Source organism: Tenrec ecaudatus, chromosome 1, assembly GCF_050624435.1.
Source record: "Tenrec ecaudatus isolate mTenEca1 chromosome 1, mTenEca1.hap1, whole genome shotgun sequence".
Lineage (NCBI taxonomy): Eukaryota > Metazoa > Chordata > Mammalia > Afrosoricida > Tenrecidae > Tenrec > Tenrec ecaudatus.
In genome coordinates this window covers 104451989-104473035 of record NC_134530.1, presented here as the reverse complement: position 1 = coordinate 104473035, position 21047 = coordinate 104451989, and the positions used below count along the sequence as shown (strand labels likewise).

At 39.9% G+C, this 21047-nt stretch overlaps 1 protein-coding gene across 1 annotated transcript in view; it reads left to right on the top strand.

The window, feature by feature from the left end:
• SLC44A5 (solute carrier family 44 member 5) overlaps nt 1-21047 on the top strand; it is a 115385-nt gene that overhangs the window by 33147 nt on the left and 61191 nt on the right. Inside the window, exon 3 of the mRNA XM_075537502.1 lies at nt 15597-15681. Coding sequence (XP_075393617.1) covers nt 15597-15681 — 85 coding nt within the window. The remainder of the gene's footprint in view (nt 1-15596; nt 15682-21047) is intronic.

Below are 21047 nucleotides of genomic sequence, written 5' to 3'. Positions count from 1 at the left end.
AGGGAGAGTATCTGCTAGAACATCAACTTATATTGTGGAGACAGAGCACCTCCCTTTCAAAGAGCTGACGACATTAAGGAAGATGATTGTATCACCTTGCTTTATCTTACCTTCCATTACAAGACAGCAGCTAGTACAATATCTGGTCAAACATTGAGCATCGTAGGCTAGCTAATTGGACACATAAAATTAACTAACACATTCATCACAAACAAAGTTTAAAGATAATTGGGAATTCAGGAAAAGGATTTTCAACACGTATCTTTGACAGAGGTGTGGTCATGCTACTATATGAAGAACCGTCACACAGTCAAACTGAAGATGTGATCATCCCAGAGAAAATGAGCAAAAGTCATAAACAGGAAAAAATATGCTGTGGTTGCTAGAAGTCATCAAATTGACTTCGACTCATCCCAGCCCAATGAACAAGGCCACCAACCACTCCTCCTATTTCTTGTGTTGGCGCCCATTGCTGCAGCTTCGCTGTCAATGTATCTCACTGAGGGGCTTCTCCTCTTCAAAGGGCCGTCTGCTCTATCAGGCGTGACATCCTCTTCCAGGGACTGGTTTCTCCTGGAGGATCCCTGTTGTCGCAGTTTTGATGAATTGGGATGCAATCAACAAGATCCGCAATTCAAACCATCAATTGCTCAGTGGGAAAAGAGATGGGATTTCTACTCCTGTAAAGAGTTACACTCTTGGAAACTCACAGGAGCAGTTCTAGGTTGTTCTATAAGTTTGCTATGAAATGACATCAACTCAATGGCAATGAGGTTTTGGTGTCTTATGATTTGATCAAAATACAAGAGTCAAATTCTCTTCCATCTTTGCTCATAAGGCACATTCTGCCTATACTTTTCCCAATGTGTTTGCTTTTCTGGCAGTCCGTGGCCCAAATATCACATGCTTTGAAGCCATTGAAAATACCATATTCTTGAGATGGTCTCTGAATTCAGGTGGGGTAGATTCAAAGTTGAATTTTGGTGCTTGTGTACTTGTTTTAATTTTCTTCAACTTCAGCCTGAACTTGCATACAGCAATCGACAGTCTGTTCAGCAGTTGCCTCTGACCTTGCTTGGCCTGAGATATTAAGCTTCTCCATCATCTCTCCCATCTGTATATTCCATTTGGCAAAGTCTACATGTAGAGTTGCCATTTATGTCACTGAAAAAGATCTTTGCAATGAAGTCATTGGTTTTAAAAAATTCTCCCAGAAAATCTCCAGCTTCATTTCTATCACCAATGCCGTATTTGCCAACTACTGAATCTTCCTCTTTGTTTCAACTTTTCCAGTTCAATCACTGGTAATTATATCAAAGCATCTTGATTGCATGTTTTATAAGTTTTGCTCCATCTACCCCATCAAGGTCAAGTCTACGTTGAGGAAGCAGTTCTTCCCCAGTTACATTGTTAATGTCTTCCAACTGGAGGGCTTACCATCAGGCCCTATATCAGGAAATAACATCATAGCCAATAAAAAATAGAAAATTCTGTTCAACCACATCATTTAAAAATGCAAATTGAACATGGAATATTGAACTTCTTTGATGTGACATTGATTTAACAGGAAACCAAGATGTGTCGATAATTACCGATGACAGGCCAATTAAAACCCTTACAACTGGACCAATAAGCAGCATCATGACAAATGGAGAAAATATTGACCTTGTCAAGAATTTCAGTTTAGTAGGAGCTACAATCACCACCCTTGGAAACAGCTGTCAAGTAATTCAATGACCTATTGCACTAGGCAAATCTGTTTACGGAGTTAAAAAAACAATGATGTCATTTTGAGGACTTCATTAGTGATAAAATGGTACTATAAGAGAAGACCTCAAATGAATGATTTGAATAAACAGATATTTATTCTCTCATATTTTCTGTGGCTAGTAATCTGAATTCCAAATGCTGGCTCACAGTTTAGGAAGAAGGGCTGATCTTCTTTCAGCATCAATGGACTTGACATTCCTTGGAGATCTCCATGTGTCTAGACGATTCCCAGTTCAGAGTCCCTGGGTCTAAAGGACACACGCTACTCTAGGCTCTCTTTCTTGGTAATAGTATAGGTCCCTTTCTCTCTTGGCCCTTCTCTTTCCTTTTATCTCTTGCTGTTGGTGGCGTGAGGAAGTGGCATAGGGCCACATCTGACCACCTCCTCCTTCAGTAGAGAGAAGGAAAATGCAACTTCATCCCAGCCCAAGGCCAATTGCCACCAGGCAGACGTGTCAGACATGCATTTATCTTCCACCCTTTTAAAAAATCTATTCTGACCCTTATCCTGACACCCATCATTCCTCCTACAGCACTCTACTTCTCTGCTGGGTTTGCACAACTCAAGCAATATTCGTGATGGTAGGTATTTATTAGGGAAGTTATCATATTACCACAAGTCAGAGTCAGAACACAGTAAGGTTACAATCTTTTGGCCACTAAGGACTTCTTCTCAACCAGTAGCCACATCTCTACCCGGTTCTCACCCTCTCAGTCATGTCAGCCCTTGGACACTGTTAAGTAGGCTAGGAATGTTGTTGCCCCACTTATGATCTTATTGCTGCTTCTCTGCTCTGCCTCATAGTCTCAGCACAGCAGCCTCTCTTGTCTCTGTGACTTTACAGAGGGTCTCACATGCACTCCATTGGTGGATTTTTTTTCTTGATGGTTCTGGGATACTCTCTGTTTCTGGGATGGCTCTCTCTGAGATGAAGAAAGGCTTATTAGCCTAAAGTAATGGCTAAACTGATCAATACCCTCTGTTAGTGTTTCACACACCAGATTTGCATGGTGATGGAATTGATGGGATATCATTTGAAATGTTTCAACAAGCTGTGAAACACTGAAGACATTATGCCAGGAAATTTCAAAGATAGCTACCTGACCAACTAACTAGAATAAATCCATATTTGTACTTATTCTAAAGAAAGGTGATCTTCCAGAATGCACAAATTATAGAACAATATAATTGTTACTGCATGCAAGCAAAATTGGGCTGAAGATCATTCAACAATGGTTGCAGCAGTCTATTCACAGGGAGGTTCCAGAGTTTCAGGCAAAATTCAGAAGAGGACATGGAATAAGAGACATCATTGCTGATGTCAGATGGATTTTAGCTCAAAGAAGAAAATATCAGAAAGGTGTTTGTTTGTGTTTTATTGACTGTGCAAAGGCCTTCAATGTGTAGATCACATATATCCAATTATAAATATCTTTGAGAGAAATGGGAATTCCAGGATACTTAATTGTGCTCTTGCGGAACTGGTAAATGGATCAAGAGGCAGTTGTGTGGACAGAACAAGGGAGTACTGCTTGGTTTAAAATCAGGAAAGCTATGCAAGGGGGTTGTATCCTCTCACCATATTTATTCGATCTTCATGCTAAGCAAATCATCAGAGAATCTGGGTTATATGAAGAAGAAAAGAGATATCAGGATCGGAGGAAGGCTGACTAAAAGTCTGTGATATGCAGATGATACAACCTTGCTGGTAAAGATTAAGATTGCAGCCTTCAACAGGGATTAAAACTTAATGTAAAGAAAACAAAAATTCTCACAGCTGGTCTAGTAGGTAGCATCGTGATAAGTGGAGAAAAGATTAAAGTTGTCCAGGATTTCATCTTGCTTGAATCAACAGTCGGTGCTCATGGAAGCAGCAGTCAGGAGATCAAATGCTGCATTGCATTCATTAAAATGCTCAATTGCAAGGATGCTACTTTGAGAACTAAGGCGTGCCTGACCCAAGCCATGTTATTTTCAACTGTCCCATATTCAGAAGACCGAAAAAGAATCCATGCATTTGAATGATGGTGCTGGTGACAAATATTGAAAGCACCGTGAACTGCAAAAGAACAAACATCTGTCTTAGAAGAAGTACAACCAGAATGATGGTTAGCAGTAAAGAGGCAAGACCTCATCTAACATACGTTGGACATGTTATCGGGAGAGACCAGTACCTGGAAAAATATATCATACCTGATAAAATAGAGGAGCAGTAAAAAATAGGAATACCTGAGTCAAGATGAATTAACATCACGCCTGAAACAATGGGGTCAACCACAAGAACACTTGTGAGGATGGTACATGACCGGGCAGTGTTTCAGTCTGATGGTCATAGGATTGCTGAGTTGGAATTGATTGGACAGTGCCTACCTACCATAGAAACAACATTTGCATGGTCTAAACCAATTATTTTATGGGATTTACAAAGAAATAGATAGAGCAGTCATATTTCAGCAACTTTACTCTAGCACAGTGCCACACTCCAGGGAAACGCCTTTGCATTCCTCAGGCTTGTTTAATCCTTATCTCGTTACCATTGGTTAAGTACATTATACCACATTGTGGGAATGATTAAATAACTGCCAAATCACTCTATACCATGACCAAATCAAGTTGGCACAGACAGTTGCTGAATGGGATTAAGAGATAGTGGAAAATTTCCACAACCTTTTTGAAACGCTTTCATATTTTTGGTAAACACATGCAGCCTATGACAAGGACCAAAGTGTGTCTGACCCAAGCACTAGTTTGTTCAATTGCTTCATATGTGTACACAACCTGGACAATAAATAAGAAATACAGAGGAAAATCGGTGCATTTAAAGTAACCAACATGAAATTGTGTTGGTTAATATGCAATGGAGTCCAAGAAGACCTTTCTGGAGTACAGAGCTTGAAAAGAGTTGAACCTGACTCTATGGTATCCAGCAATGACAGTGGCGATACCGGAAGGGTGGAGGGAGGGTGGGTGAAAAGGGGAAACCAATTACAGGGATCTACATTATAGCCTCCTCCCTGGGGGACGGACAACAGAAAAGTGGGTGAAGGGAGATATCAGACAGTGTAAGATATGACAAGATAATAATTTATAAATTATCAAGGGTTCCTGAAGGAGGGAGGATGGAAGAGGGAGGGAAAAAATGAGGAGCTGATGCCAGGGGCTCCAGTGGAAAGCAAATGTTTTGAGAATGATGATGGCAGCAAATGTACAAATGTGCTTAGCACAATGGATGCACATATGGATTGTGATAAGAGTTGTATGAGCCCCCAATAAAATGATTTAAATTGAAGAAAAAAAGAAAATTGCTGGACCTAATTGAAACATTGGCAACATGGCAGGCTATACAATCAACATAAAAATTAATAGAATTGTTTTATATTAAGGAAGAGAACTCTGAAAAAGAAATTTTTTAAAATACCATTTTAAATAACAACCCCCCAAAATGAAAGGCTTAGGAATAAATCTAACCAGAAAAATAGACTTGTACAAAGTAAATTACAAAACACATAAATTGAAGAATAAAAATAATAAATAAATGGAAGAATGTTCTATGTTCATGGGGAAAATACTTTTGTATGTTACAATCATGATGAAACTAGAGCACCTCATATTATCAACTCTGTAAGGCATTCCTTCTAACTTACCTTAATTTTTTATCTCCATGTTTATACACAGAATATAGCATTTGGTCGTGTTTGCTTTGTCTATCTATGGCTAACCAATAGGACACCATTGTGTCAATGAGAGTTTTCTCTCAATGAGAGTTTTCTAAAATGTCAATAGCAGGTGAAAGAGAGATTTAAAAGACACATAGAGCTCTGTCGATGTGTATAACTTTGTCTGACTTTGGAGTTTCAGTGAAGTTGTTCATGACGCTTGAAAAGCACGAACTAGAGATCTTTTGATGCCACCTTCTGGCGAATAGAAACACTTCAGTTTATAGCAATTCTGCTACAGCAACATTTGAGTGTTTTTTGATGCCGCATGATAACCAAATTAGACAGACTTTCAATATCTAAACTTTGTATAGGGAAACTGGAAAGATTAAGAAGATAAAACTTTTAGAGGGGAGGGGGATGAAAATAAAGATTTTTTTTAAGTAGAGGGGGAAAAAGATTAAACTTTTCATTTAAGTTTTATATTCAATTTGGCCTCTAAGCGGAACTATAGCAATATCGCCTTTAATTCATTCAAAAATCTCTTCCAAAATGGACAGGTGATTTCACAAATCTGTTTATTTAAACCACAAGTCCAACACTGCTCTTTGATTTAATTATAACAATGTGTATCAAAATGTTACATCTGATGAACATACATCAAACCACAGTGAAGAGTCCTAGCACTCCTCTCCCAGTTTCATTCTACAGAGACAATTTCGTTCCTCTGCATTAAGTTCTTCCTGAAATTTTGTACATGACTTTAAACAATACGCTTACTCTTTTATTTTATGCTATATTAACCATGAGAGACACTAGAGGTTTTCTAAACGGTTGAAACAGGTGGAACAGAGATTTCAAAATAAACACAGTGCTCAGTTGATGTAAGTAACTTTTCCTGACTTCTATGATAAAGCAGAAAGGAGTGCATCCCTGAACAACATGGACTGACACCGTGGCCACAGCACTGGGCTCAGGCCAAAGAGGGTGGGGGAGGCGCTGGGGCAGACAGTGGGTTGTCCTGTTGCTATGAGTCTGAACCACTTGAATGGAACTGAACAACAATATATTAACCTCAAATAATAACCATTCCTCAATAAAAAACACATTTCTAATTCTTTTACCATATCTTGTTTCCTGATCTCCCTCATATTCTCATCTTTAGTAGCTTTTTAATAGTTTCCTAATGGTTATTTTCTGACTTTAAGCATATACCAACACCTTTATGTGTAGTTAGTGTTTTCACTCTTCGCAATATGAGGAGGAAATTGTTCTGTCTGTCCCTCTTAGTTTCTTTTCCCTCCTACCCTCCAGCTTCTGTTGCTTCTAGATACTGTTCAGTCCATTGCCATTCACGGCAGCAGAAGCAACACTGCCTAGATGTATCCTCACGATTGTGAAGGTTGAACCCATTGTTGCAGCCCCTTCAACTCAAGGGCGGTGGGTTTTGCTATTGAAGGTCATCTTCTTTACCAAGCATTGTGCTCTTTTCTAGAGACCACTCTCTCCTGATAACATCTCCTGATGACACGTCCAGATTATTTGAGGCAAATTGCTGCCATATGTGTTTCTAAAGAGCATTCTGACCATACTCCTACTGAGACAGACGTGTTTGCTCTTCTGGCAGTCCACAGTTCTTTCAATATTTGTTGCCAACCTCCTAATTCAGAGGTATCAACCCTTGTGCAGGCTTCCTTGCTGCATGTTGGCTTTCACGTGTATCTGAGGTGATTGAGCATGTGGTTGCTTTAGGTGCCCCATAAAGCTCCAGGTGACAGCCTTGTCTTGTAACTCATTAACGAGGTCGCATGCAGCAGATTCGCCCAACCCAGAACTTCCATTCTCCACTGCTGCCTCTGTGAGCAATGCTTATAGATAAGAGCCCAAGGACATCCGTCATAACTTCAATCCCCTTTCCATTTATCATGATGCTGCCTTTTGGTCCAATTGTGACTTTTTTGTTTTCATTACATTGAGTTGCAATCCCTTCTGAAGTTTCATTCATTTATTTTCATCACATCCTCCTCACTTTCAGCAAGCACGGTTGTGTCGTCTTCATATGAAGGTTGTCAGTAAGCCTTCTCCAATCCTGATGCCGCAATCTCTCATATATATTCCAACTTCTTGCACTATTTCCTTAGATGGAGATTGAATAAGTGTGGTAAAAGGATACAATGCTGAAGCACACCTTTCCTGTTTATAAACCACACAGCATCCCCTTGTTCAAGTAGAACAAGCTGCCTCATAGTCCGTGTACAGGTCCTACACGAGCACGGTAAATGTTCTGAAATTCACGTTCTACTCAATGTTATCCATAGCGTGTTATGATCCATAGAGTTGAATTTCTTTGTGTAGTAAACTTCTTTCTGTTGTTCTTTGCTTTTAGACAAGATCCATTTGACATCAGTGTTGATGTCTCTTGTTAAACATACTCCTCTGTTTGAAATTTCCCTGTTCATATGTTGAGGCAGCCATATTTTCATTTTTCCTGATGTGACATTAATGATATCATTGGCTTTTTCTGTGCAATGTGACATCAATGGTCCCTTTGGATCCTGTTTTGGAGTGAGCACTGTTATGGCTCTCCTCCAGTCGACTGGTCTGGTAGGCAGCTTCCAAAGTTTTTGGCAAGTGAATGCTTCCAGCACTTCATCAGCTGTTGAAACATTTCGATCAGTATTCCATCAATTTCTCTGTTTGTAGCTCATGCCTCCAGCAGCTTGGACTTCTTTCGTCAATACCATTGGTTCTTGACCAAATGCTACCTCTTTAAATGGTCTCTGTGTATTCCTTCTATCTTCTTTGAAATAATTTTGCCCATGGAATCTTTCAAATATTGTAACTCCAGTATTGATTTTTCCCCTTATTTTCAGCTTCAGATATGCTGAGCATATTTGTTTGCTTTTCCTTTTTAGCTTTCTAACTCCAGGTCTTTGGGCCATTTATTACTCTATTTTCTCTTCTCTAGGTTCCATTTGAAAATTTATGTTCAGCTAATATTACTTCATCATTTTGTCCATTTACTTCACCTATGATATATTCAAGAACAAGTTTCAGAGTGTCTTCTACCATCCACTTTGATCTTTTCTTTCTTTCCTGTCTTTTTTTACTTTAATAAATCATTTTATTGTGGGGTTTGATCAACTCTTATCACAATCCATATATCCAATCATGTGTCAAGCACATTTGTACATTTGTTGCCATCATCATTTTCAGAACATTTTCTTTCTACTTGAGTTCTTGGTATCAGCTCCTTAGTTTTCTCCTCCCTTTCCCACCCTCCCTGCCTTATGATTCCTTGATAATTTATAAATTATCATTTTTTTATTTCTTATACTGCCTTATGTCTCATTTCACCCACTTTTCTGCTGTTCATCACCCTGGGAAGGGGTTATATGTAGATCATTGTGATCAGTCTCCCCTTTCTCCCCCCACCTTCTCCTTCCCCTCTTTGTATGGCTACTCTCAAAATATTGGTCCTGAGGGGTTTATCTGTCCCAGATTCCCTGTGTTTCCAGTTCTGATCTGTACCTGTGTACATGCTCTGGTACAGCCGGATTTATAAAGTAGAATTGGCATCAAGATAATGGGGGTGGGGGAGTGGGGAGAAAGCATTAAAGAACTAGAGGAAAGTGTATATTTCATTGGTGCTATACTGCACCCTGACTGACTCATCTGCTCCCTGCGACCCTCCTGTAAGAGGATGTCCAATTGCCTACAGATGGGCTTGGGGTCTCCACCCTGTACTCTCCCTTATTCAAAATGATATGATTTTTTGTTTTGGATCTTTGATGCCTGATACCTGATCTTATCGACACATGATCACACAGGCTAGTGTGCCTCTTTTAGGTGGACTTTGTTGCTTCTCAGCTAGATGGCTGCTTATTTATCTTCAAGCCTTTAAGACCCCAGATGCTATATCTTTTGATAGCTGAGAACCATCAGCTTTCTTCACCACATTTGCTTATGCACCCATTTGTCTTCAGTGATCATGTTGGGAGGTGAGCATCATGGAATGCCAGTTTAACAGAACAAAGTGTTCTTGCCTTGAGGGAGAACTTGAGTGGAGGCCCAATGTCCATCTGCTACATTAATACTAAGCCTATAAATATATGCACATAGATCTATTTCCCCATTGTCATATATAAATTATTTACACATGTACATGCCTGTATTTAGACCTCTATAAATGCCCCAAATGCCCTTTGCCTCCTAGTTCTTTCTCTATTTCCTTTTATTTTCCTATTGTCCCACTATCATGCTCAGCTTTCATTTGGGTTTCAGTAATTCCTCTCAGTTACATTGCCGTTGATCAAGCCCCACCAGACCTTCTGCATCCTCCTAGCCATCGATTTTAAATCACTTATTGTTCCCTTTTCCCTGGGTTAACACCCACTTCCTTTCCCCTGCCTCCCCCTATCCCATGTGTCCTGCCTGCCCCCTACCCCAGAACTATTGGTTCCATTGTCTTCTCCTCCACATTATTTATCATGCCTATCTTATCTAGACAGAGAAAAACAAAGTGACAAAAGAAAACAATGTCTTTTTAATGAACTTGTGTTTTCTTCATGTGTGATATTCTCCATGCCATCTTATACCTCATCATAGCTTTGTAACTGGGTCAAATCTGAGAAGTTCTGGTGGCACAGTGACTACACATTGGACTGTAAAACTGCAAGGTCAGCAGTTTGAAGCCACAGCCACTCCATGGGGGAAAGGTCTACCAGAGGGCACCAGGGCACCAGAGGTTGCTGTACAGAGTCCACGATACAGAACAAAGAGTCAGGCTGAGACTAGAGGCTGAGGCAAGAAGACCATAAGACAGGGCAGAGGAGCAGCTTTGAGATGATGAGACTGTAAGCAGAGCATCATGCAGGCTGCCTGGCTCATGAAAGCAGAGGCCAAGGGACCACATGTCTTAGTAGATGAGGACTAGAGAGCTCCTTGACTACTGGCTGAGGAGAGGTCTTGCTGTGAACAAAGGATGCATCCCTAAAGTGTTCTGACCTGGCTTATAGTAACCTTGTAATACACCTAATGAAACCCCATAATTATGTGTATTGTCTGTGAGTTCTATGTGGCCATTCCAATGGCTTTTCAAGCCCTGCAGAGAGGTAGCATGTCGTAGGAAGAACCGCTGGTGTCAGAGGTAGGTAAGGAAGGATGGAGGGTGGAGGCATGTTTGACTTCTGCTTTGGACAGGTAGGTCTCGGGCTGTTGAGGAGTTGGACTCTCCTTCCTTTTTGTGTAGCAAGAGGGATCCGCTGTGGCTCCTGTGCCATCTTTAAATGTCATTAAGTAAAAGTCTACTTTGAGGAGGCAGCTCTTCCCCAGTCGTATTTTGAGTGCCTTCTAACCCGAGAGCCTCATCTTTGGACACTACATTTGACAATCGTTTGCTTCTATTCATAAGGTTTTCAAGGTTAATCCCTTCTTTATAATCTGTTCTTTGTCTGGAAGCTCTGCTGGAACCTGTTCATCTTGGGTGACCCTGCTGGGACTCGAAGTACTTGGTGACATAGCATCCATCATCACCGCAACATACAAGCCACCATGGTACCATGAACTGAAGAAGACTGCAAGCTACCTTCCATAGTTAAACTTTCATATGACCAAGAAGTTTCTCACCCTGTATATTCAGTTCTGTAACTCCAGTTGGATTTTTTGTATCCATATGCTTATTCTAAAAGTTAAAAGCAAAAGACATTTACGTCTTTATCGGCATATAGCTTTGTAAATAGGCCATTGTATTTACTTCCCTACCCTGTCTCTGATATTAAATGTAAACCTTATAATTTATTCATTTTCCTACATTTTAGTTTGCTTCTACTATAGGACGATGACATATATATAGTTTCCTTTCAATTTTTGTCTTCAAGATACTTCATCAGCACTACCTTCTCGATTATCCTACAATTCCAAGCTCCCCCTTTCTCAGCATCCCCTTTGTGCAGAGCCTTTGTTATTTTTGGCTCTGTTCTGGATCCTTTGATTCTAATCTCACTGCATAGCTTTATTTCTGAGATTTCTCTGCCTAATTAGTTTGGATTCTCTGTTTTCAAAATTTCCAGGTTTAGCAAATAAAAATATAAAATTCATAGCTAAATTTGAATGTCAGAAAAACAATTTTTAAGCCGACTGTTTTCTGCATCCCAAGCTGCCTTCTTTCTTTGTTGAGCAACTTGTTTTGTTAGAAAATTCTCAATTATATTCCTAAGAAAAGTAGTGTAGGCGAAAAGCATCCTGAGCCTTGAAATGAACTTTCTGTCTTCACATTTGACTGATATTCTAACATAGGCTTGCAGTTTGAAAGACGATTTCTCTCAGAAATGTCAAGATTTTGTGCTATTGTTTTCTGAATGCAGTGTGTCTAATGTGAATTTTTTTCGTCTGTTATTCTTTGCTAGTTTCTGGACTTCCATTTTGCTAGTTTTCTTTTGGGAATGATGTTAGTCATCTTAAAACGCCTGCATTGGTCTCAGTAACTCCCTCTAGATCCACGCACCCTCTGCCCCCATATATTTCATCTCTGGATTTTTCCTTCCATTCAAGGAGATTTTCTCAATTGCTTCTGGCCACCAAAATTTCCTATTTTTATTTTGTGGAAAATTTTCTTGAATGGCTCTAAATATATTTGGGGTTTTTAAAGGTTACTCAGATCCCCCGAATTATTTTGTTTTCATCCAATGTCAGTTTTTGTTTGTATATTCTTTCTCTTAATGTTCTGATTCCCCTTATGTAGCTGATGATACTTGATTCCCTGTTCTTACAAGAGAAAGAAGGAGTAGGTCGCATGTGTTGGATTTGCTCTAGTACTATGTTAGTAGGTTAATTTTCCAGTTAGGTCCCTGGATTGTATAGGGTAATGGAGCTGTGTTGGCATGAATGGTGAGAAGTTAGCTGTCAACATTGATTTTCAAATATCCAGAGTATAAAGGGCTGGGTTACCAAGACCTACAAAGGCCCTGGCTTTCACCAAAGGGTGCATTCAACAATAAAATGCCTGAGGATAAATACCTGAATTCTGGAAGTATAAGTACAGAGGTATATAAGAAACACAAAGGTACCAATTTGCATGCAGATATGCATAGGAACTTTCCATTAATCCTGCTGTTTCCAGCCACATTAATCACTTTGGACTCTGCAGCAAGTCTCTGATGATTTCAAGTCACATGTCACACTTTCTGTATCTAATGCACAATGCAATTATCATTCGGCACAGTCATGTGCTTTCCACCTTCCAGAAATTGCTGAATTCCCTTGTGCATTTGTGAGCAAATTATCTTCTACATTCTTCATTAGATTGAAGAGATTTATTCCTTTTGCACATTCATACTTTTAAGTCAATGAGCTTCAGGAAGGCAGTTAAGCGCCTTGAACAGGAAGTTTGTAGTTGCTTCTTTTTAATTTTTGATCTAAATTTTCATTAAATAATGAGTTCTCTCTTAATTACTCCTGAAGAATTGATCAGCTGCAGACATCACCATCTTCTTTGTGCTGAAGGGAACTGAGATTCACTGAAGTTTAGAAATATCGGTAAGATGGTGATAGAATCACTATAGATTTGTGCTGGAATCTAAAACTTTGTAAAAACTGAATCTGAAATTGATCCATTCATTCCCCAACACTTTATCGGTGTATAGAATGGGTCAAGTACTAGGTCAAACACTGACAAGGCAGGGACATACAGATGAATGATATAAACCCTCCCCTCGAGGGTAGCAGAATCTGGTAAATAAATTGAGCACATGAAATACTTGGCCATTTATAAATCACGCTGACTACAGTGTGCCCTTGATACTAACTGATTTACATTCACAATTATGACAACCTTTACGAGACCTCAATGATGTAACATGTAGCAATTGTTTGGGGACCGTCTGAATTTGGTGGGATGCAACCATGAAATGGGCTTCTTTTTGTCCAACCATTGCCTTTAACAATGCTCATTCAAATGTTCCTTTGTTCTCCTTTTGGCGTCGCAGGCAAATCCCACAGACTCACAGACATTTTACATTATTAAAAATTGCCCAGTTCAATTTAAAGCTTCAATTTAATTTTCTCTAATTCCCCAGCTCAGGGTGGACTCTGGCCAAGGACTTACAGTATGGAGAGTATCCGGTCTATTTCCCTTCTCCCTCTGGCTCTATTCCTCTCATTGCATGGTGAGGAATGGAGGAAAAAAGAAAGGGATACATATCTTTTTTTCCTGGCCACTATCCTTGTCAAATGATGGTTTCTAAGACATAGCTGACCGCCTACGGTAATCAATACCCTCTTTGTAGTAGGTATGGAAAGGCTGTCTTTCTCATGAGGTATGCTCAGAACTTCTGTGGGGGAACTTGGGAAGAGTCCTCATTAAACAGTTCTTGATGCGAGAGATCAGCTTTGGCTTGCTCTTTGCAGCCACCATCAGTTTGGGAAGTCTCCTTCAGCTTCTTGTCAGATGAGGGATCACCGAAGAGACTAAATCCCATGTAGTGGCTGCACATCCCACCATTGCCAGTCTGCTTCAATCCTACCCTCACTCCAAACTCCGGACTTTTTCACCATTTCCTGACTCAAATGAACACTAGCAACTTAGTCACAAAAGAGGTGACCAACTGGAAAATGAGATGCTGGTTTCTCCTTCGTGAAGGCACCTTTGCCATGTGCGGGAATTCTCTGAGCCCTCTCCAGCTTCACATGGGGAAGAGACAGTGTGCTCTTTCACCAGTGAGACTTACTGAACTCACTATGATTTAAGTAAAGAAGATCGAACAATAAACTCATGATCATCAAGTCGATGCCAACTCATTGGAGACCTTATCAGACTGGCCCCTGGGGGTTTCCAAGTCCCTTAATCTTTACGGGAGCATGTCTCATGTGGAGCGGTTCATGAGTTCAAACAGCTGACCTCTGGATTAGCAGCCCAGCATGTAAGCCCTACACCCCCAAGCCTCCTCTCACCGAGGAGAAGAGGAGGGGAAATCCAACTGCGATCACTGCATCTTGACAACTGGACTGTCTTTACTCAGCCTCCCTCTCCCCCTCTTCTATTCATAGCAAAAGGGGCAGGAAATGGGTAGAGGTGATAGAACGATATTCCCTAGCCCCCCTATTTTCTTGAGAGAGGCTCCTTTCATTCTTCAATTAGATTCTACTTTGATTATAAATCAGTAGGGAAAGATTATTGAAGAGTCTGCTATATGTTTTATGCTATGGCCACATTAATTAATTTAGACTAAGAAGGTGGTGAAAAATGTTCTTCTTTGATGTTTAGAGTTGTGTTTTGGTAGGTGTGATTTAAATACAACTCATATTTGTATCTACCTGGAAGTTTGGTAAAAAAATGCTATTTACAAGTCCCATCTCCAAGGATTCAGGTTCTAGAAGGCCGAGAAGAACCCAGGAACCAGAATTGTTAGCAAACACTGCATGCTTTATTGTGTGCATGCTAACATTGGATAATCAGTTGAGTCAAGCACACATTAGCTTTTGTTCTCCCAATATGATAGTGAAGAAGGTAGGGTCAGAATGATCCCTATTTCACACATGAACAAACACATTCAAAAGCGATCAGGGGCTTGCCAAATGACAGATTAATGCCTCATTCAATACTGATTATGAAGAATACTAGTTTGCTCCAAGACTGTGCCACTGACCATGATTTTGAACTCAACAAAAATATCACTCTATTTAATAATGCATACTCAGATTACCAAAGCAATAATACAAATGTATTTTCTAAAACTCACAAACCACAAAAAAATCCATAAAGTGTAATGTAACCATTCAGATATCCTTCAGTTATATATGCTTCTGAATACAACCATTTAAAAAATGCTTTAGTACTGTTTATTAACTGGCTTCCTAAATTTACTTTCTGAATTCTCTGAGCATTAACTGGATTCTTCAAAATTATTTTTAATGGCAATATACTTTTCTACTTTCTGAATGTACAATCCTTTATTTGGCAAATCCACTGTTGATGAAAATGTGATTCTTTCAAAATCTGTATGATTATTTAAATATTTGGCAACACAACTAGAACTGGGCAATATAATTCATGAAAAATGAAGGTAATTTTAAAGGCCCACTTATTTTTAAATTCTTAGAATTCTGAGATTGTAGAGAACATTTCCATGATCACCAGAAAGACTATTTTGTCTTGTTTTCTTTCTTAACAGGAACAAGTCCATTCTGTTTTACTTTAATCTGCTCAAATGCACCACTCCCTCAGTGATGATAAACCTGCAGTGCCCTACCACGCAGGTAAGTCAAACGATGCCTCATCGGTGGTTAACAAGTCTGACCATGCTTGGGTGAAAAAATCCAGAAATTGCATGTGAGTTTCATGAAGTTAGTTGTAAATTTAGAAAGTGGGCAAACATAAGACCTCATGTTGGATAATATATGATCATAACTAAACAGAAACTGACCAGTGTAGACTTCCAAAGGAACCTCATTAAATATCTTATTCAGCTGTTTACTTTTATAAGTATACTCTAGCCCAGAGAAGTGAAGAGAACTTTGTTGAGATCAGTATTATATTTGGAAGAGTAATGACAGTTCTTCTAGTCATGAATAAACTAATAAATCTCAGTTTTCTAATGACAACACAGTGACATTTACCATATGTCTTGCCCACGTAACAGTGTAAGACAGGTGTACATGGTCAGTGAGTGACTTTCCTTCACATAATAACTTGGTGGGGGGTCAGGGGAGGAGCCAAAGGAGCTTTCATCCATTGATTCTGTTACCTCCTAACTCCTAATCATCATCTGCCTCTAGTTACCAGAGGAGAAAATAGAATACCGTATGTACTAGAGTATTAGCCGACCCGAATATCAGCTGAGGTACCTAATTTTACTACAAAACTGCATTAAAAATGTGCTGAAAAAAATCGGCTTATACATGAGTATATACAGTATGTATAAATCACTCTTGCTTTTGATAGCTATGGGTCAGAAGTGCCACATGTTGCCTTTTCATTCATCTTTCATAGACATGACCTTATTCTATATACTCCCAACTAGATGGAAGAGAAAGAATTGAATGATGTCGTTGTGAGCTAGGAAACCTCTTCTATATATGGGAACAAGTAGAGAAAGAGGCTCAAACTTTAGTAACAAGTAGAGCAAGAGGGACAAACTTCATAGCCTACTCACTTGAACTCCAGCAAGTTAGTCTTCTGAAGGTTGTGAACCTAGAATCCTGTCTAATATCATCTTTAGTTCAAAGTCCAGGCTTTTAGAGGGATGTCTAGTTCCCTCCATCAGTTATGGACACTACATGCACCATGGGACAGTGGTAGGAAAATGGGAATACAAAATAAAAAATGAGATGATGAATAAGCAGAAGTCTCTGGTGCATTCATGAATGGAATCTGGCTGAACAGGTTTGTCCTCACCCTGAGTGTAAGAAGAATCTTTTATTTGGCCCAGAATATGTACTGAGACCCAGAATATGGACAACTCCCTTGCCCATTGTTGTCTACGGCCCTTTGCTCTGCCATCTGGGCTGTTATTTCCTGTCTATAAAGAGGACTGTAAATCACTCATAGATCCTGGACTTCAAACTAATGGAAGCAGAGCATGGGACTGTGGGTAGTCTCCCTTGAGACAAGGTAAAGTGTAATAGTTGATAGAGGATTAGCAGAAACTAGGCCACATCATAGCCTGAAAGTGTGTAAGGGCCACAGACAGCACTTTTAAAACTCACTTCTTATTATGCAAATTTAGTGCCTCAAAGATTATTTGTGTGCATGTGTGTTTTTGTTTTTTTAAATAATTTTATTGAGGGTTCATACAATGCTTCTCACCATCCATTCATACAGACATTGTGTCAAGCACATTTGCACATCTATTGCCATCATTATTCTCAAAACATTTGCTTTCTACTTGAGCCCTTGATATTAGCTCCTCATTTTCCCCCTCCCTCCCCGCTCCTCCCTCCCTAATGAACCCTTGATAATTTATCAATTTTTATTATTTTGTCATATCTTACACTGCCCGACATCTCTCTTCACCTACTTTTCTGTTGTCCGTCTCCCAGAGAAGAGGTTATATGTAGATCCTTGTAATCGGTTTCCCCTTTCTATCCCAGCTTTGCTCCATCCTCCCAGCATTCCCACTCTTCCCACTGGTCCTGAGGGGTTTATCTGTCCTGGATTCCTTGTGTTTCCAGTTATCTGTACCAGTGTACATTCTCTGGTCTAGCCTGATTTGTAAGGTAGAATTTGCATCATTATAGTGGGGGTTGGGGTAGGGAAGCATTTAAGAACTAGAAGAAAGTTGTATGTTTCCTCTTTGAAGCACTGCACCCTAACTATTGGCTTATCTCCTCCCTTTGACCCTTCTGTAAGGGGATGTCCAGTTGCCCACAGATGGGCTTGGGTTCCCCAATCTACACTCCACCTCATTCACAATGATATGATTTTTTTCCCTTGATGCCTGATACCTGATTCCATCAATACCTCATGATCACACAGGTTGGTGTGTTTCTTCCATGTGGGCTTTGTTGCTTCTGAGTTAGATGGCCGTTTGTTTACCTTCAAGCTTTTAAGATCCCAGACACTATATCTTTTGATAGCCGGGCACCATCAGCTTTCTTCACCACATTTGCTTATGCACCCATTTGTCTTCAGCAATCGTATAGGGAAGGTGAACACACAATGATATGATTTTTTCTTCTTCGATGCCTGAAACCTAATCCCTTTGACACCTTGTGATCACACAGGCTGGTGTGCCTCTTCCATGTGGGCTTGGTTGCTTCTGAGCTAGATGGCCAATTGTTTATATTCAAGCCTTTAAGACCCCAGATACTATTACCTCAAAGATTATTTTAAGATTCTAATCATTGTTCAGGCTAGCTAGTGATTTCTTTGGCCATGCACGAACTTCAAAAACTTAGTTGACTTCTGTCTTATCTGATTTTTGTTGATTCCATTGTGCCAATAACCACATCCAAGACCTAGTACATAAATTTGCTATATTGCTTTGTTTCTTCATCTCTCTCAAGGCTTTTGAAATTTTATTTCCTGATACAGAAAAAGCCTATTTAGAATCCTAGCATCTTAGTTTGTGACAACTTCTTCCACAAGATCTTGTTCTCTACCTCTGCTGCCCATTCCCAAGGTCAAGTCTTTGACCTTGTCAGTATCAATAATTACTAACTTTTTGTAAATTTAATTACTAGCTTCCACTCTCTCTCACTCTAACATTCCTCTTTCACTTGTAATATTCCATCTCCACTGACTCCTCACTGGTACCCACAAGCTACTGGTCCGACTCTATTCCTTTGCATGATTCCTCTGGGCCCTCATGTTTTCATCTCCCTCTTTACCTGACTTAGATTCCATGGTCATTATTTTAAGTCCCTTTTTCACTGTTGTTATTGTGCATTGTTAAATTGATTCTGACTCATAGCAACCATGCTGGACAAAGAATTGCCCCATAGAGCTTCCTATGCTTGAATCTTCCATGAGCACACCACAAGGTCTTTTCTTCTGTGGAGCCATTGATGGGTATGAAATGTGAACTTTTGGTTGAAAGTGTACTTCATCATTGTACCACCAACTCTCCTTGGCAAGAGCTTGTTCCTGACTAAATGCAACACTTTCCCTACTTCACACAGTTAAATGTTCCTGGAACAGAATCCTCAATCATCCTTACTGGTGATATTTTAAGTTCAGGTGACCCTAATCCCCAGAAGACTTTTGATGCCTTCCAATTCTATAAGCCTCTCATTCATTCACCGGCATATTCTTCTAGACAATGATTTTGCACTATTTTTCTGGCCTCAGAGTTTTAACCCTTGTTGCTTTCCTGTCTGCCTTCCTCCAGGTGTCTAGATGATGTGATCACTTGTTGTTAGGTCCCATCAAGTCAGTTTGAGATATGACCTTATGTACAACAGAACTAAACACTGCCCAATCCTGCACCTTCCTTACAATTGTTTCTATGCCTGAGCCATTTGTTGAAGCCACTGTGTCAATCCATTTCCTTGAAGGCCTGCCTCTCCTTTGCTGCCCTCCACCGAACATGATGTTCTTCTGCAGAGGCCTGACTTTCCTGACAGCATGCCTTTATTAGACCAGGACGACAAGAGGCAAAAAACAAACCCAGAGACAGTCATATATGTTTAAGAAAGAGCTTTATATCAAAGAGTAATTATATATTAAGAAAACATCCCAGGGAGATGTCAGACAGTATAAGATATGACAAAAGAATAATATATAAGTTATCAAGCGTTCATGAGGGAGTGGAGAACAGGGAGGGAGGGGGGTAAAATGAGAAGGTAATGTCAAGGGCTAAAGTAGAAAGAAAATGTTTTGAGAATAAGGATGGCAACAAATGTACAAATGTGCTTGACACAATGGATGGATGCATGGATTGTGATAATAATTATATCAGCCCCCAATAGAATGATTTGAAAAAGAAAACATCCCAGTCTAGTCAAGTCCATAAGTCCAATATTAACACATAATTCTGAAACTAGTCCATAAATCCCTCTTCAGACTCATGCAGCATATTCAATGATGCAAAACACAGAAAGATCACAGGCTAGTGGGTGCAAAAACTTGTGGGTCCAGTGGAGGAAGCATCTCCAGGGCTCTCTCAGGTCTCAGTGTAGCTCCAGGTGGCTTGTCAACAGGGAGGTGAAAGCAGAGAGAAGGGGGTGGTCTGCCTCCAGGAAGAGAGATGGAGGCCAGCCTAGGAATTCCACCTATCTCACTCAAGTTGTGACCTGATTGACACCCTAAAATCCACTCACATGTTCCTATGGGATCCATATTGGTACAGAGCACCTAACTCTCACAAGGCCTAAGTATCTAACATGAAATCTCACCATCTTTGCCTGTAAGGAGTACTCTGGCTATACTTCTTCCAAGACATATCGGTTGGCCATTCAGCAACTCATGGTACTTTCAATACTCTTCTCCAGCACCACATTCAAATGCATCAATTCTATTTAGTCTTCTGAACTTCCATCTTCAAACTTCTACATGCATACGAGACAATGGGATATATCATGGCTTGGGTCAGGTGCACCTTAGTTTTCAAAGTAATGTCTTTGCTTTTTAATATCCTAAAGAGGTCTCATGCAGCAGATTTCCTCAATGCAACTTGTCTTTTGATTTCTTGACTGCTCTTCCATGAGCATTGACTGTGGATCCAAGTAAGACTAAATCCTTGTCAACTTCAACCGTTTGTCCATTTACCATGATGTTACCTATTGGTGCTGGGGTAAGGCGTTTGATCTTTCTGCATTCACTTGAAATCCTTACTGAAGGCTACAATCTTTCAGCTTCATCAGCAAGTACTTCAAGTCCTCCTCACTTTCAGTAAGCATATCATGTCATCTAAATATCAAAGGTGTTAATAAGATTTCGTCCAATCCTGATGCCTCATTATCATTTAAGCCAGATTATCTGATGATTTTTTCAGCATACAGATTAAGCAAGTATAGTAAGAAGATACAACACTGTCATACACCTGTCCTAATATTAAACTAGGCAGTGTTCCCTTGTTCTGTTTGCACAACTGCCTCTGCATCCATGTACAACTTCCTCATGGGTACAACGAGTATTCTGGAATTCCCATTTTTCTCAAGGTTATCCATAGTTAATTATGATT